Genomic DNA, 12,496 nt, shown 5'->3' with positions numbered 1-12,496 from the left:
TAGCAATAAATATTCTGAAATGACATTTTTAAAAATATAAAATGTCTACACTGAAAACTATAAAACATCATTAAAAGAAAATAAAGACCCAACTAAATGGAATGCTACCTATGTGCATGAATTGGAAAACACAGTATTGTTAAGATGTCAATGTTCCCCAAACTGACCTACAGATCAATGCATTTTCTATTAAAATTCCAAATAAGGCCGGGCGCGGTGGCTCAAGCCTGTAATCCCAGCACTTTGGGAGGCCGAGACGGGCAGATCACGAGGTCAGGAGTTCGAGACCATCCTGGCTAACACGGTGAAACCCCGTCTCTACTAAAAAATACAAAAAGCTAGCCGGGCAAGGTGGCTGGCGCCTGTAGTCCCAGCTACTCGGGAGGCTGAGACAGAAGAATGGCGTAAACCCAGGAGGCGGAGCTTGCAGTGAGCTGAGATCCGGCCACTGCACTCCAGCCGGGGTGACAGAGCGAGACTCTGTCTCAAAAAAAAAATAAAAAATAAAAAATAAAATTCCAGATAATTATTTTTGTAGAAATGAATGAGCTAATCCTAAAATTAACACGGAAATACAAGGGATCCAGAAGAGCTGAAACAATCTTGCAAACAATCTTCAAGAATGGCTTGAATCCAAGAATTTGAGGCTACAGTGAGTTATGATTGCACCATCTCACCCCCGGCCTGGATGGCTAAGAAAGTCTCCATCTCAAAGAAGGAAAAAGAAAGAAGGAGGAGACAGAAGAAAGAGGAGTAAATTTCTAGACAATACATTAGGCAATGGTTACCATTTTTTCATCAATTATTAAGTATTTTAAACATAAAAGTGGCCTAAATAATAATATACTAAACACTTATGATGGATCACTCAGATTAAAATATGAAGCCCTGTGTAGCCCACTCCCTGATCCCACTTAAAAATCAACACATCCAGCCAGGTGCAGTGGCTCCCACCTGCAATCCCAGCACTTTGGGAGGCAGAGGTGGGCGCATCACCTGAAGTCAGGAGTTCAAGACCAGCCTGGCTAGCATGGGAAAACCCTGTCTCTACAAAAATACAAAAATTAGCCCAGCATGGTGGCATGCACTTGTAATCTCAACTACTCAGGAAGCTGAGGCAGGAGAATCACTTAAACCCAGAAGGCAGAGGTTGCAGTGAGCCAAGACTGCGCCATTACACTCCAACCTGGAGGACAGAGCGAGACTCCATCTCAAAAACAACAACAACAACAAACCCATCAGATCCCAAGATCTCCTATTTGTTCGAATTAGAAAAAAAAGAATTTGAAAATAGCTATACTGAGATGGTATCAAATATTGTAACAACATGTAATTGGAGTTTCAGAAGGAAAAAAGAAATTGCAGCAGAAAAATTTTTTGAAAAATATTGGCCACAAATTGTCTAAATTTGATGAAAAACAATGAAAGTCCAAAAGGTACAGCAAATCCCAAAGAAAATTAATATAAATCGTATTTAGAGACATGAGAATCAAATTGCTGAATGCCAAATATAAAGTCAAAGGAAAAAAAAGGTATACGACATATGAAGGAATAACAATGGGATGACATCTGAGTAATCATCACAAATAAAGCCCTAAGAACATGGCACATCTTAAAAATGCAAAAAATTTGATAGTTCGTAATGTTAAACATATGCCTATTTCATGAAGTAACTCCACTCATAAGTATTTACTAAGGAATAAAAATATATGTCTGCAAAATGACTCAAAAAAGAATGTTTATAGCACTGTTGTTCACAATAGCTCTAACAATATATATAACTCTTAACTACACCAATAAATCAATAAGCACAATTATATACATATATCACATAAATTAAATACCGTGTGTATATACATATACAATGGAACACATCTGAGCAACAAATGACTGATACATGGAAAAATATGCATGAATACGTGCATAACTATGTTGCATAACACAATCAGAACACAAAATACATACTGTGTAATCCCACTTGAGTAAAATTTTTAGAAAATGTAAAGCTGACTTATAGTAATCAATCTGTGGTTACCTAAAGGAGGTGGGAAAATGTACAAGAGAATAAGTTTTCTGATATAAGTCTTTCCTAATATTAATTTTTTTGTGTTCATATGCTTTAGGTTTGTCTCTTGTAAGCATTCTACAGCTAAATTTTGCTCATCTTCCTTAATTCATAATGTTTTTTAAACTGTTTAGTCCATTTTAACTCCGTTTTAACTTACTGCTACAATGGATACATCTGGAAATTTTTTCTGACATTAGTTTATATTTTTTTATTTACCTTAACTATTACATGCTTTTATTCAGGATTCTATTGTTTTCTTTGTATTTTGACTTCTTTTGTTCCACAAATTGTATACACTCTCTGCTTTATTTATCCTTAAATGTTTAGCATACTCATGAATTCTAAACTAATAATCTCTTCTCTTTCCCTGAAGAGTACAAGAACATTCAAATGTTTTAAAGTCATCTCCTTCTCATTAGGGATGTTATTGCTACCCAATACTTACTTTCACTTTGTTTCCTTTCCTTCGTCAAGCACATTAGGTATAAGTTTTATAAAACTGTTGCTTATTTAGATTTATATATACATTTATCAAGTTCTTTATTAACTATCAAAACTTTCTAGTGGGTTCAGCTTCTTTCTCAACTAAATTTTAAAAAATATATATAGGTGAACATCTGTTCAGATTACTATCTAGCTTTATTAATTGCTATCATTCATATTTGCCTGGTACATCACGTCCATCCTTTTATTTTCACCACTTTAATTAAAAATCATGTAGCTATCACTTAAACTATTGAAAAATTCATTGAGAGTTTAACTGGTGAGTATAAACCATTTACATTAATTTTAAATAATACTTGTTTCTGGCATTTTATTTCATGTTTTTCATTTATTTCACTCTTTCATTTTTTCCCTTCTTGGTTTTCACCTTATAAGGTTTCTTATGCTACCTTAAAAGATAAAAATTGTTATTACTGTGGTTGCCCTTAAGGCACATGTTCAATTTCTTTACCTATACTGATTTCCTAAACTTGAAAAGATTATGTTAATTCAAGAGCAGTAGAGCTCCCCACTTTCCCTTCAGTTTTCACCAAAATGCATGCCAGTATCTTCTATATTTGTCTCTGCAAACCATCTGCAACCAGTAGTTCTGATCATATACAATTTTTTATTTTGGATATTCTTAGTTTCACGAAAAATAATCTAGGTATTTACTTGTAACTTGTATCAGGCTTAATGACATATAATTAAACATTTTTTATTGGACTAAAAATTTCAAACAGTTAAACATATATATGTTAAGTACATAGTTAAATAAGTTTTGCTAAATGCATTCACCACACTAATAACCACCAAAGAAAGATACAAAACATTTCCATCATCGCCAAAGTTGCCTCATGCCCCTTCTTGGACAATCTCCCACATGTACTTATGGGTCAAGACAATCACTAACTTGCTCTCCATCCAGATTGGCTTGTATCGTCTAGAACTTTATATAAATGGAATAAAACAGTATGCTTTGAGGATAGGCCTTCCCTTAGCATAATACTTCAGAGATTCATCTGTAAAAGTCTTTTGTGAATATATACTTTGATTTCTCAGGTAAATAACTGAGATTTGAATTCATGAAACATATGGGAAAAATATGCTTATCTTTATAAAACTGACAAACTGTTTTCGGAAATGATACCATTTGACACTACCAAGAGACAGTATGAGAGCTCCAGTTGCTCCACATGCTTATCAGTTAGTATTTCAACTTCTTACATTTTAGCCCCTATAGAAGGTATTAGTGACCTTACTCAGATTACAATTTGTCTTTCCATAATGAATAACAAAGTTGAACATCTTTCATGAGAACACAGACAAATCTTCTTTTGTGGAAGTGTATGTTCAAATCTTTTGCCCATTTAAAAACTGGCCTGTTTACCTTATTATTGTAGAGTTTTTATATTTTGTTTTCAAGTCCATTATCAGGTATGAATATTACAAATTGTAACAAATACTGTTTCCCAGGCCATGGTATGTTTTTTGTTTTCTTAACAGCAGTTAAGAAAAGTAGTTTTCAAATTGGCTAACTCCAATTTGTCAATTTTTTCCTTTTATAGTCAGTCTTATGTCTTAGATATCTAAGAAACTTTTGCCTGTCGCAAGATTACAAAAATTTGTTTCTCAGGTTTTCTATTTTAATAAAAAATTAATAATTTTGGTCCTTACAAAGAGCTGTATGACACATTTCAAAGTTAAATTACATGTATAAGGGTCAAAGTTCTCTTATACCTTATAGATATCCTGTTGTTCTAGTGCTATTTGTTTAAAAGACTACCCCTTACCCCAACTAAATTATCTTGGTGCCTTAACAGAAAATCAACTGACTGTTTATGTGTAGATCTACTTCTGTATTTTGTATTTGGTTCATTAATCTCTTGATCCTTAACAACAATAGAACAATGTCATGAATATTTTAGTCTCAAAATCACATACTGTAAATTATCCAGCTTTGTTCTGTTTAAAAATTGTTTTGGACAGTTTGGGTATTCTACATTTCTCTATAAAGTTTAGATTCAGCTTGTTAATTTCCACCAAATACCTGCTATTATACTTATTGGGTTGCATTCAATCTATAGATCCATCTGAGAGAGGGCTACATCTCAAAAATACAAACATAAATATGTATCTCTCTTCACAGTATTCTTCAATTTCTCCTAGTAACGTACAACTCTTACACATATTTGTTAAATTTATCCCCAAGTATTTCATGTTTCTGTTAATTATCCACTGCATATTAAATTACTCCAAAATCCACTACTTTAAAACAAGTTATCATCTCAAATAGTTTTTAGAGGAACAAGAATTCAGGAGTGGCTTAGCTGGGTGGTTCTGACTCAAGGTGTCTCAAGAGGTTGTATTCAAGCTACCAGCCAAGGCTGCAGTCATCTCAACATTGAAATGAAGGATCCACTTCTAAGGTCAGTCACATAGCTGGTGACAAGCCTCAGTTCATACTGAGGTTTGGCTACTCACAAATAGCATCTTGTTTCTCCAAGAGACAGCGATTTCAGAGAAGGCTAGCAAGTGAAGCAGTACTCCAGAAGGAAATTGCAGTCTTTTACAGCAATCTTAAAAGTGACATACCATCATTTTTGCCATGTGCTTTCTGTCACATAGACTAACTCTTGTAAAATACAGGAGAAGCCGGGTGCGGTGGCTCAAGCCTGTAATCCCAGCACTTTGGGAGGCCGAGACGAGCGGATCACGAGGTCAGGAGATTGAGACCATCCTAGCTAACACGGTGAAACCCCGTCTCTACTAAAAAAATACAAAAAACTAGCCGGGCGACGTGGCGGGCGCCTGTAGTCCCAGCTACTCTGGAGGCTGAGGCAGGAGAATGGCGTAAACCCGGGAGGCGGAGCTTGCAGTGACCTGAGATCCGGCCACTGCACTCCAGCCTGGGCGACAGAGCAAGACTCCGTCTCAAAAAAAAAAAAAAAAAAAAAAAAATACAGGAGAAGACTATAAAAGCTTGTGACATCTAGGAGGCTGGCCGCCATAGATGTATAGTAAATGGAATTTGTAAATCATTTTCTAAGTGCTCATGGCTAGGGTATTACAATTTTCTATAATTACTTGGTATCCTGTAAAAATGTTAAACTCACTTTTTAGTCTTAAGAGCACTTTTCTAATGAATTTGCTGACTATTTGTTTTCAATCTATGTACAATTTCTTTTTGTTGCCTATTGCACCACCTGCGACCTTTAATAAATGTCAAATCTGAGTGGCAAAAAATGTCCTTGCCTTGTTCTTAATGTTAGGGAAAAAAAAGTATTCAATCTTTCACTATTAAGTATGAAGTTTGCTGTAGGATTTTCATGCATGTTCTTCATAAAGTAGAGGAAGTTGGTCTCTATTCCTGGGCGACTAAAGTTTTAAAATAGAATGAGTGTGGTGTTAAGACAAACTTTTCCTCCATCTACTGAGACGATCATATGTGGCTTTCTTTTTATATGGTTAACATGGTCAAACCAACGTTTCTCATCCCTGGAATAAATTCCATGTGGTCTTCATGTATTATCTTTAATACACTGCTGAATTCAGCCAGCTATTATTATTTTTATATCCACCATCATGAAGTTATATTGGTCCGTAGTTTTTTAAGACAGATGTTTTGGTAACAGAATAATAACACTGGCCTCATGAAATGATTTGGATAGTGTTCCCTTCTCCTCTGTTTTTCGAAAGAGTTGAAGAGAACTGGTAGAATAGTCATTTCTTAAATAAAATTACTAATGAGCCTATCTGGGCCTGAACTTTGTGTGGGGAGAAAATTTTAGTTAAGAATTCAATATTGTAAAAAGATATCGTACTATTCATATTTTCTGTATTTTCTTGGGTTGATTTTAATAACTGTTGACATTCAAGGAATTTTTCCATTCATGTCAGTTGAACTGATTGCCATAAATGTTCATAATCTCTTTGTCAAACTTCTGATTTCTGTAGAAATTATAATTGTGGCCACTTTTTCATTCTAGGTAATAGCTTTGTGTCTTCTCTTACTTTTCTAGATCAGAATGGCTATAACTGCACTGTCCAATACAGTAGCCACTAGCTATATGTAGCTATATGAACTCATTAAACAAAACAAGAACTTCAGTTTCAGCTGCACCAGACACAGTTCGGTGCTTAACAGCCACATGTGGCTAGTAGCTACAGTACTGACAGTGTAGCTGGAGAACATTTCCACATCGCAGAAAGTTCTACTGCACCATGCTGGGCTAGAAATTTATCAGCTTCATTGTTCTTTTCAAAAAAAACAGCTTTAGGCCAGATGTAGTGGCTCACATCTGTAATCCTAGTACTTTGGCAGGAGGATTGCTTGAAGCCAGGAGTTTGAGACCAACCTGGACAACATAGTGAGACTCCATTTTCACAAATAAAAATTTTAAAATTAGCAGGGCATGGTGGCATGCACCTGTAGACCCAGCTACTTGAGAGACTGGGGTGGGAAGATCACTTGAGCCGAGGAGGTCAAGGCTGCAACAAGCCATGATTGTGCCATTGCACTCCAGCCTGCATGACAAAACGAGCTCCTATCTCTAAAATACGAAACAAAACAAAGCAAAACAGTGGCATGCACCTGTAACCCAAGGTGCTTGGGAGGCTGAGGCATGAGAATCACTTGAACCTGGGATGCAGAGGTTGCAGTGAGTCAAGGTGGTGCCACTGCACTCCAGCCTGAGCAACAGAGCCAGACTCTGTCTCAGAAAAAAAAAAAAAAAAAGTTTTATTTACTTCCTTCTATTTATTTGGAGTCTAATACGCTCTTTTCTTCCTAGCTTAAGGTGAAAGCCTAAATCACTGATTATTTTACCTTACTTTTCTAATTTAAGAATTTAAAGCTGTAAGTTTTCTCCTAAGTACTTCTTTATTTGTATTCCATAAGTTGTAATATGTTGTGTTTCCATCATCTTTCAGATCAAAAAACTTCCAAGTTACCCTTATGAAATTTTTTCAACTGACCCTTATGAAATTTTTTCAACTCATTAGTTACATATACATTTTATTTTTCAAATATTTGAAGGTTTCTCAGATATATCTGTTATTGATTTGCATTTAATTCCATTTTGATCAGATAATCCACTAAATTTTCAATGATCTGAATGACCATACTGATACTTGAGGTTAGGGACATTAAAGTAGGCACTGTCAGCAAGGTGAGGGTAATGAGGTGGAGTAAGCCCTCAGCCCTTCCCTGGCAATTGCTGATCCTTCATCTTGCTGATGCACATTATATTCTCAATCATCCCAAAAAGGACTGAAGGCCAAAAGAATGGGTTCAAATTAAAGTCCGATTCTTCTTCTCTACCCGTTCTCCTTCTGCCATCTGATTCCTTCTTTCTACGGCTCCTGTCATTTCTGGAAGTGGGCTGTAGCTCATGCTCCCCAAAACTTCAATTTCTCCTTACTCCTCTAATTTCCTCCCTGAGAAATTTCAGAGAAGAGCCACTTTGGAGAGAAGGCGGGAGCACCAGAAACAAAGAGAAGGAGGAAAGGCCACAATATCTTTATGTCTTAATATTGAAGGTCACACACTGTCACTTCTGCCACATTCCATTTCTTGGAAGCAAGTCACTAAGTACAGCACATGCCTTATGAAGGGGGGAGTATCAATTTGTGGACCTATTTTAAACCATCAAAATAACGTCAGATTTTTTACTTTAAACAGTCTTTTTCTAATTAAGAGAAGGCAAGAAAATATGTGTAGTCATTTATATTTTTACACACATTTATTAGTTGTGCCTTCTTTATTCCTTCCAGTAATTCATGCATGTATCAGCAAACTAGAGTCCATGGCCTAAACCAAACCCACTGCCTGTTTTTGTATGACCTATGAATGGCTTATATAGTTTTTAACTGAGGAGAAAAAGAAGAACATTTTTGTACCATGTGAAAATTGTTTGAAATTTAAGTATCAATGTCCGTAATAAAGCTTTATTGGAACACAGCTATACTCATTTATTTATGTATTGTCTATGGCTCCCTTCACAGAAGAGTTGAGTAGCTGCAACAGAAACCATACTGGCCTACAAAGCCTAAAATATTCACTGTCTGCTCTTCGCAGAAAAATTTTGCCAACCCCTACTATAGACCCAAGTTACGATCCTGTGATGATTTCCCTTGAGCATGAAGAATTTCTATTATCATTTCCCATATAATACATATGGTGACAAATTCTCAGACTCCATTAGTCTGAAAATGTATTTCACCTTCATTTTTGAAGGATACTTTTGCTACATGATAACAGGACATTGTGGATAACACATCACAGCAACAGTAGATACACTGTTAGGTTCTTCTGAAGATTGTTAATTTTTCTTCTATCAGTTAACTTGTCTGGACCCAAACTGCAAATACAGAAATTCTGGCTCAAATTTTTTTGGGGGATGTGGGGGAAATGACACATTAAACATGATTTTTTGACACCTTTTGGCCTCCATTATTTTTACTGAGAAATCAGGTGTTAATCATCTCATTATTCCCCTGTATTTAATATGTACATATTTTCCAGGCTGCTTTCAAGATTTTCTCTTTACCTTTAACATTTTAATCTATAATGTGCCTAGGTGTAGTTTTCCTTCGTATTTACCTGGCTTTGTGGTCACTGATCTTCCTGGATCTGTAAGCTAGTATTTGTTTGTTTTGAGACAGAGTCTCGCTCTGTTGCCTAGGCTGGAGTGCAGGGGTATGATCTCAGCTCACTGCAACCTCTGCCTCCCAGGTTCAAGCAATTCTTGTGCCTCAGCCACACGAGGAGGCTGGAATTACAGGCGTGCACCACCACGCCTGGCTAAACTTTGTATTTTTAGTAGAGACAGGGTTTCACTAAGTTGGGTTTTTTTTTTTTAACCAAATAAGGGATGTTTTCTGCCACTGTCTTCAAATAATTTTCGACCCCTTTATCTCTCATTTCCTATGGGACTCCAATTAAGGCAGAAAGACTTCAGTTTTTCCCACACAAGCTAAGCACAAGCAGAAAATTTCCTCAGTTTTTCTAAAAAGCAGCAAAGTTGCAAATCTCAGCTATTATAGTTATGTCTTTCAAGGATTATCTTTTATTTGGTTTCCACTTTTTTTTTTTAAATACGGTTCCTGGGGTCTTCCCTGCATACTCACAGCAGGCAGCCAGGGATTTGTGCAGAGTTCATACTTTAATTTGGGTTTTAGCCCTTTAGCAGCTCTCTCAGTCCCAGGATTTTCCTCCTAAACTCCAAGCTGCTCTGAAAGTCTTCTAACATAATAAGCCAGTATGGTGGTGGTGGTTGTTTTCTATCTCTGAAACCATGCAAGTTAGGAAACCCCTTGTATAAAAAGCTACAAATTCACAATTCTTACCCACTGCTTTACTACCTTTAAAGAATAAACTTTTCCCTACTTTCTGCCTACTTTTCGTCTTTTTCCAGTACTTTCAAATACTCGGTTATTTTAAAAATTTTTTTCCAGGTTTTATCACTGCTACTTGTGGGAGGATTCATTCACCTCACCAATTCACCACTACCTAAAGCTGGTAGTCCCGTTTTCTTAAGAACAATTTCCAAAACTTGAATTTATAATTTTACATATAATAAAATTTATAATGTGATACCTTTTTATAATTAGTAATTGCTAATACTATAATGGAAAATAGAATAAATTACATAAAATAATGGAAGAGCTCCAACGTTCACAAAACTAGAAATTTGCAAGTAAACACACATAGACGCACAATTTCTTCATGTAGCCTATGCTGAAACTGGTGCCCTCCTAGTCAAGATCCATATGTAGCTGGCATACAACCAGGTCTGGGGTTGTCAGGCTCAGTCATGAAAAAACAAAGCAAATAAACCATTTGCAACTATTTACAGAATTAAGAGAAATTAATTTAAGCTCCCCAAAATGATTTACAGACTATTTTAAATTATGTCCCATGGATTAAAAGACAGAATAGGAAGATGAATAACTGGAATGAGGATTTGTTACATTCTTCTCAGAAACAATAGCAACAATTAAGAATAATATTAAGGATGTCTTTTTAAAATGAAACACTTACCTTTGTTGTTCTTAAAATGAGAAAATACTTTAAATACTGTTTTTCAAAATACATTACACACCTTTTTTTTTAACCAAGACAGTAATAGGAACTGAAGAAGAATCCATAACATTTGCTCTTAGGAATTCTACTTATATTCTCCTCCCACTGACAACTGGATAGTAAAATTTCATGGAATTTCAACCAGAAAACTGTGAAATTAGCAAACTAAATCAGTGGTAATTTATTAAAAGCTCAGAACAGATTATGTAGGTCCATTATATGCAAATTGCTGAGTTGTCTTTGAGTATTTTGAAGGATCCACTTATTCTCACAATAGCAGTGCCTCAATAATAGTAACTAATCTTACAACTGGCAAAAGAATCAATTTTCATGCAGAATGAGTACAACAAGTAAAGAGCAAGAAAGGAAATGGAGACCAAGGGCATCTTTTTACACCAATTTTATAAAAAAGCAAACAAAAGAACATGCACCATGATTCTGTTATCCTTCCTCAAGTCAAAACATTAATGCAGTGGCTTTGCTCTAAACCAGATATAGGAAAGGCTGGTTGAAGCACTGCAATCAACTAAGTGGATTTACCAATGATACACAAAAATAACATTTGCTAATGTTGAAATTCAAGCATAAGCAAACACAAAAATCAGCCAGATTTAGAAAGAGGTATGAGAAAACTTTTTGGGAATGCTGAACATATTCATTATCTTGATTCTGGAGATAATTTCATGGGTGCCTACATACATCAAAACTTATCAAATTGTTCTCTTTGCATTCAGTTTTTTACTTCAATTAGACCTCAATTTTTTTTTTTTTTTATGAGCAGGAAATAAAACATTGTTGATTCCTCTCCATCACTTGGCTACTTGAAAGACAAATAGAAACCAATCCAGTGACTGTAACCAAGTATAATTAACAATCCAATGATCACAGGCAAACAGAAAAGTCACCACAGTTAAAAAAAGTTTTATCAGTATTTTCAAAAGAAAGCACTAAAGACTCAACAGAAATATTCAAAGACTGCTCAGAGGTTTATGGAGGCCATGCTGCCCGTGGAATCTATATCCCACCCTGGTGTAGGATGCTCCTGGTTTCCATTTCCAAATGGATATGTGATAACAGTTTATCAGGATTTGTAGCCTTACTGTACTTCTCTTCCTTGCATCTCTGCAGAATCTCTAAGCTCCTCTGGTGGACTGGGTGTTGGAGAAAGCTAAAACTATCCATACTTTTCAAAATTGCACATGGCGCTGTATCATCATGTCCTTAGGAAGCAAAAAAAAAAAAAAAAAAAAAAAAAAATGGAGAAAAGAAAAAGACATTATATAAGCCCAAACCAACAGAGAATTAAGGACAATGCTGCCAACTATTTAAGGGTGTATAAAAATGTATCAAATAATAGAGGTTATATGTGAATGTCCAATTATTTTGAGGAAAATGCTTAAAAATAATAGGAAAAAATAAAGGCCTTTTTCAGATATTCAAAGTGTCTTTTTCAGTACTCAAAGAATTGTTAGTTAACACCATATTAAAAATTTCTCAATACAAGCAAAAATTCAAACGCAATTTGTAAGATTCATTTTTTAAAAATAGACTCATTTTCATCAGGTCTCAAACATAATTAACATATAGTTGGCAACACTGATGGAACCCCAAAGAGAAATATACCCAAAATAATTTACTGAAAGTTAAACAATTCTTTCACAAATCCTGCAATTAAACCACACTTGTAGGAATTCCAACAAGTGTGTCAATAATGAAAATATGAAGAAAAGCACCATAGAGCAGGAAAGCCCAGCAGCACTTCTGTAATTACAAATTTGAAAACTAAGCTGAAGAATCTGTACCTCATTATCACTTCTTAGGAAAGTAGGATAAAAATCAGCTACCAGTGAAAAAAAGAA

General features: G+C 35.3%; 1 protein-coding gene across 8 annotated transcripts in view; it reads right to left on the bottom strand.

The window, feature by feature from the left end:
* MYO9A (myosin IXA) overlaps window positions 1–12,496 on the bottom strand; it is a 300,731-nt gene that overhangs the window by 125,176 nt on the left and 163,059 nt on the right. For 7 of the 8 annotated variants that reach the window (XM_030930260.1, XM_030930262.1, XM_030930261.1 and 4 more), the window contains exon 15: window positions 11,738–11,857. The exons of the other annotated variant lie outside the window; for it this stretch is intronic. In XM_030930260.1, coding sequence (XP_030786120.1) covers window positions 11,738–11,857 — 120 coding nt within the window. The remainder of the gene's footprint in view (window positions 1–11,737; window positions 11,858–12,496) is intronic. 8 annotated transcript variants of the gene reach the window in all.

Source organism: Rhinopithecus roxellana, chromosome 5 (genome assembly GCF_007565055.1).
Source record: "Rhinopithecus roxellana isolate Shanxi Qingling chromosome 5, ASM756505v1, whole genome shotgun sequence".
In the NCBI taxonomy this organism is placed as follows: Eukaryota; Metazoa; Chordata; class Mammalia; order Primates; family Cercopithecidae; genus Rhinopithecus; species Rhinopithecus roxellana.
Note: the sequence above shows the minus strand (reverse complement) of the source record. Positions and strands in the feature narration are given on the sequence as shown.